Source organism: Balaenoptera musculus, chromosome 16 (genome assembly GCF_009873245.2).
Source record: "Balaenoptera musculus isolate JJ_BM4_2016_0621 chromosome 16, mBalMus1.pri.v3, whole genome shotgun sequence".
NCBI lineage: Eukaryota > Metazoa > Chordata > Mammalia > Artiodactyla > Balaenopteridae > Balaenoptera > Balaenoptera musculus.
In genome coordinates, this window is record NC_045800.1 from 4742893 (window position 1) to 4748678 (window position 5786).

Consider the following 5786-nt stretch of genomic DNA (forward strand, 5'->3'; position numbering starts at 1 on the left):
CCTTCTCTAGTTGCAGTGAGCAGGGGCTACTCTTCGTTGTGGTGCGCGGGCCTCTCATTGCGGTGGCTTCTCTTGTTGCGGAGCACGGGCTCTAGGCACACGGGCTTCAGTAGTTGTGGCCTGTGGGCTTCAGTAGTTGTGGCTCGCGGGCTCTAGAGCGCAGGCTCAGTAGTTGTGGTGCACGGGCTTAGCTGTTCTGCGGCATGTGGGATCTTCCCAGACCAGGGCTGGAATCCGGGTCCCCTGCATTGGCAGGCAGATTCTTAACCACTGAGCCACCAGGGAAGTCAGTAAATGTGATATTCTCACAGTATTGTTTGAATATACTATATGCCTTTGAGTATCATGGGTTTGTGTGGTCATCTATGGCTTTTTTCTTGAGGATCCTGGTCAAGACATGGCTCAATGATGTGTGTGTGTGTGTGTGTTTGCGTGCACGCACACGTGAGCAAATGGATATGTACACGTGAAGATGCATTTCTGAGTGTGAGCCATAGCAAGGTTGCGTGTTTATCAGGAGCCCTTTTAGTTCTCATTAGATGAGCTTCTGGAGATCGCTTAACCCTTTGACTCAGCTTTTCTATCTGCAAAATCACAATGAGCTTCAGTCTCGTTTCACTGAAGAGTTAACAATAATTACCGTAAGGTTATTTCCCTGAATAAAAAAATGCCACTTGATTACAATGGATACACTCAGGAAATTAAAGATTAAAAGTTGAACATGAATAGCCCAAGGCGGCATCGCCAAAATGCAAAACTTGCGTTCATCATAGGTGGACATACTCAATGTTGAATCCATATGTGAATTCCTACCTTGAAATCCAGTGCTCACTTTTTAAAACTCTAGTTACTACCCTTTAAAAAATACTTTTAACAAATATTTGGGATTTCATCACAAATGGTTCTTCTTTGCCTGGGGCACCTCTTCATCCCATGACTGTTACCAGGGGAGGTAATATCATAATTTACTTTATTTTTATACTCTTTGGTTTTTCAGTCACCTGAAAATTTCCACTATTATTTGGCAATGGAAAAAATTCCTAAAAACCTGGTATCCTGACAATTCTGTCTTTCTCCTCTGAAGTTGGAAACACATCATTTCTATACTTGAAACTATTCAGTGCCACTGAAATGTTGATTCAAATGAAGAGTTGAGTATTTCAGTGACACTCCATCGTGTGCTTATAACATCTTACCAAGGCACTCCTTTTGTAAAGGTTTGCAGTTAGTTTTAAAACAACTTGGAATTTTCCTCAAGAGAAAAGCCATAGCTTACAGCACCTACCCTTGATATGCAAAAGCACAACATTTTGCTATTTCAAAGACCAAAAAGACAGAGGGGTGGAGATGGGACCCTGAGCCCTGGGGAGAGGATTCTTCTGGCCTCCTGGCAGCAGTTCCTCCACTGACCAAAAGGAGCTGGTCCTTCAGTTGCTCATGTGCAGGCTGCTCTAGAAACTAAGGTCAGATTCACTGAGTCCTGGCCCAAAGAAGATATTTAATTATAAACCGGTAACAGGCTTCTTTGTTCTTTTTGCTTATTTTGATTTCAGCAGTTTCTTTCCTCTGGGAAAATATATCTTTGGGATAATGCAAAGTGGTTCTGAAGCTGACTGCCCCAGGGCCCAGAAACTGCATTTTGGTCTCTCCCCGTCCCTGCCCTTCCATTATAAACATACATCCAGACACACAGACTGTCACGGAGAGGGGATGGTTTCTGATTTCCAAATACCCTGCACTGCCAGAATTACTTTAAACTCTACTTTTCTCATGAAGATTCCATCTATTTGTTTATACCATTACCAATTAATGGTATAAAGTATGAATGGATGAACCATTTTTAAACATCAAAAATTGATTTTTAGTCAAACAAACTAAAAGTTGAAAGATCTTTTTGAAACTTTTTCCCCCTCTATTTTGTCAGAAAAACCATTGTTGGAAGATTAAAAAAAGCAGCTTCGTACCAATTTCTAGCAGTCATGCAGCTATGAGACACAATGTTTATATACATATTTATCAGCCAATTTTCTGAAAGCTCTATTAATTGTAAAAGTGTCCATTGTACTTTCCCAATGTTGTCAAACTTATTTTTAAAAATTCCCTTACTCCAAGTTTCCTGCAGATGCAGAGTCTAAACTGAAAATGTTGGAAATAGTGGTGGATTCTTCACATGTATAGAACAGCAAGTGGATTCAAGTTACAGTATGTTGGTGTTTATTTTTTAGCATTTGTCGTTTATTAAATGGGCCTGAGAGAAAATTCTTTCTTTTCGTAAGGTGATGATTTTCTTTTTCTAGTTTTCTTGAATTGTATTACATTTGGGGAGTGTTTCCCCCCAAAAGGTTTTGGGTTGGTTGTAAGTTTGGCTGGGCAACACAGTATCACAACAGAGCTAGGACACTGCTCGCCTTCCCACAGCCTGGCAGCAGAGAGAGGCGATGCTGACCGGCCTGCAACTTTGTGCCTCACGACCCAGGCTCCAAATTCACCGCGACTCTTGGCTTGTTCTAGCCCTGCCCGAAGCCCTTCCGCTTCCTCTAAAACTCGCGCCCTGGAGGCACCTGCTCCGCTGGGCTCGCCAAATCCCCTGCCCTCCTCCAAGTTCGCAGGGTCCTCTCCCTGCTCTCCCCCAGGGAAGACGCCTCCCTGCGCGCCCCCAGCGCAGGGAAGGTTGGTGCGGGGCGACAGCCGCTCCAGGAGGAACCAAATGATCCCGGGCCCCGGCCTCCAGAACCTCGGGGAGGTCCCGAAGCCAAAATTTTTCCTCCCAATGGCTGTTGGCTCCAAAGATAACCTTCTGGGTAAAAGTCATACAAATTGGGGAGGGGGGTTTACATTTGCACAGAAGGCAGCCGCTCCGCGCAAGGAGTGGGGACTCTGGGGACCAACTTGGGGGATGAGGGGTACGAAGGGAGAGGAAAACAAGAGTGGTTTCTCCGGCGTGTGAGTGTGGCTGGGTGGCAAACCTAAACCCACCCTGAGACTCCAGCGCGCTCGGCGCGGCTCTGGTGGCCCCCGGAGGCGCCTGCTGCTACGACAGGGTCAGGGAGGCAGGCGCTGAGCGGCAGGGAAGGAGCTGGTGTCCCCAGGGCCGCTCATCCGCAGCCCTCCTCGCATCCAGCCCTCAGGAAGTCCCTCGGACGCGCGTCCGGTCCCCACCGTCCCAGGTGCCCCTCGCTGGCTACACACTCCCTCCGACGGTGGGGGGAAGCCGCCCGGCCCCCCGGGGCTGCTCCGGAACCCTCGGGCCTCCCTGGAGCGCCAAGGAAAGGCCCTGTGCGCCGGGTGAGCCAGGCTGGGGCGGAGGAGAAAACCCGCCCCACAAGGGCCCGGGCATCCCCACTAGCACGTATAAGAAGGCTCTTTGGGGTGCGCCAGCTCAGAAAAGCTGGGGTGAGCGCCAGCCTGTGGCCCCTTTAAGGCGGAACCCCCTGGGAGCGTGGGTTCGAGGTCCAGGTCAACTGGAAGCACAGGGGAGTGGGGAGCGCCCGCTCGCCCCACCTGGATGGTCGCCTGGGTGAGGGGTGCACGACAGGCCGGCTCGGTCCCCTGCATCCCGACCCGGGACCCTGCGCTCCCTGCGCTGCCCTGACCCCTGCGGAGCGAACACGTGGGCTGAGCTCATCGGCTGTGGACACCGCACGCGGGACAATCCCCGGCCTCCCTTCAAACTTCGGTCCCTTCCCGACTGTAGACGAAGTGACCGACGCGGAAGCCGGTGGCCGCCGTCTGATGGCCAGCGGCGAAGCCGAGCGCGGGGCCGGGGGCCTGGGTACCGTGGGCAGCGACCGTCGTGGATCTACCAAAAGAAAAGTCGCCCGCCAGGCCCCCGGGAAAGGTGCCGAGGCCTCCAGCCAGGGCGCCCATGGCCGAGGCGAAACTGGAGAAGCAGGCGGCCGCCTCGGGCGCGGGAGGGGACGACGAGAGCCGCAGGTCCGGGGAGGCGGCGCCCAGGGGCTCCAGCTCGGGCGCTTTGGCTCCTCCTGGGCTCCGGGCACCCGAGGGTGCGGCCGCGCTCGCCTCCCCCCTCCTCTTCCTCTTCCTTCGGAAGTTCCCGTTGTCGAACATCTTCTCGCAGTTTGGGTCCAGGGTCCAGTAATTGCCTTTACCTGCGGAAGAAAAAAGGGCCCAGATCAGACAATCCAGGATTTGACCGAGGTGATGTGAGAACGTGAGAAATGGAGGTCAGCTTCACGGAGATCCCCCCACCGGCCCCTCCGTGAGCCCTCACGCCCACCCCAAACCTTGAGGTGGCACTTTGTACCGGATCAGGCCTCCACAGTCAGACTGGGAAGAATGTGGGCATCCCAGAATGGGCATCCCAGAAAGACCAGGGAAGGGCGACCCCCAGGAAATACAGAGCCTCTCTAAGGTCAAGGCCAGAGAGAAGACCTATGAGGTGCAGAGCCGAACCGGCTCTCCTCTGGCACTCGCTTTGCCAGTGGAGTGGAGCCCACCATGCCAGGCCTCTCTGCAGGCTCCAAGGCTTCCCAAAGCGGCATCTGATTTGTCTTAATCTTCCGGGAGGCCACCGTCTTTCCCATTTTACAGCAAAGGACACAGGCCCAGAGAAGTCACTCCAAAGGTCCCCCGGCAGGCTAGCTCTCCTGCTTCTTCCTTAGCGGGAGCGCGCGAGAATTAGAGACTCCTGTTGCCCTAGACCTCAAGTCAGGGCCGCGGGCTCTGCTGGAGTCCTCGAGCCGTCTGCGGCCAAGTACGTGTCTCCTCCCCACCCTCCTCCCGCCTCGGCACCCTCAGCTGTGCAAAGAGGACCGGGCTGTCCAAGGCCGCCCCGTCCCTAGAGCGCCAGCAGGCCAGCTGCGGGAATCCGCGGAGTCCTGGACGGGGCGAGGCGGCGCGCTTCTGTTACCTGGGTCGTCCTCGTCGCGGGGTACCTTCTGGAAGCAGTCGTTGAGCGACAGGTTGTGGCGGATGGAGTTCTGCCAGCCCGCCTTGCTGCGCTGGTAGAAGGGGAAGTTGCCGGCCACGTACTGGTAGATCTGACTGAGCGTCAGCCTCCGCAGCGGCGCGCTCTCAATGGCCATGGCGATGAGCGCCGAGTACGAGTAGGGCGGCCGCACCAGCCGCAGCAGCTCCTGTTGGCCGGACAGGCTCAGCCACGCGAGGTCGGCGCCCGCCAGGCCGCCCGGGGCCCCGAGGAGCGGGCCAGGGGCCCCGTAGGGGGACGCGGGCGCGGGGCCCGGCGCGTAGGGCGCGGAGCTGAGAGCGGGCGCGTTCAGCCACAGGCGCGGGCCACCTCCGCCCGCCGCGCCCAGGTCGCCACGCGCGTAGCCCGCGGGGTGCGCGGCCGCCCGGGCCTGGCCGTGCGGGGCCGCGCGGGGCCCCGAGCCGTCGCGGTACGCGGCCATGGCCAGCCGCTCCCGGGCCTGGGCGGGCGGCTCCGAGCCGAAGCTCATGGGCGCCCCATCCAGCGCGGCCGCCAGCAGCTCCCAGTGCCGCCCGCCGGGCCCCGCCCTCCGCCCTTTAAATGCCGTCGGGGCCCGAGCCCCAGGTGAGTGTCGGCGGCGAGCCCACTCCCCGACAGTTTTGGAGGAGTGATGTCTCCATCCCCGCCCAGGGCTCAGCTTTCCGCCCCGCCCAGGTCCCGAGGCGCTCTGGACGAGACGCTCCAGTAATTCCCAGACCCTGTGCTGTCTGCGCCATCTCGAGCCAGAATCTTTGTCACTGTCACCCTGGGTCCCCGGGGATCTCGCCGATCCCGGCCTCGTCAGGCCTTCAGGGCCCCGCAGCCCTGGCTGCCCTGCACCCTGCGGCAGGTACCACGT

General features: G+C 56.5%; 1 protein-coding gene across 1 annotated transcript; it reads right to left on the reverse strand.

Moving 5' to 3' along the window:
* Positions 1–3666: 3666 nt before the first annotated feature.
* FOXI2 (forkhead box I2) lies at positions 3667–5369 on the reverse strand. The gene is made up of 2 exons (XM_036829629.1): positions 4871–5369; positions 3667–4109 (listed from the first exon to the last, which is right to left on the reverse strand). The coding sequence occupies exons 1-2, from the start codon at positions 5367–5369 to the stop codon at positions 3667–3669; spliced, it is 942 nt and encodes a 313-aa protein (XP_036685524.1).
* Between the last annotated feature and the right edge of the window lie 417 nt (positions 5370–5786).

Bases quoted from the DNA above. Each gene is read 5' to 3' on its own strand.
- FOXI2 (XM_036829629.1), bottom strand. From the start codon at position 5,369: ATGGCCGCGTACCGCGACGGCTCGGGGCCCCGCGCGGCCCCGCACGGC. The intron at 4,110-4,870 runs GTAACAGAAGCG...TTTCTTCCGCAG, and splicing joins CCGCGACGAGGACGACCCAG to GTAAAGGCAATTACTGGACC.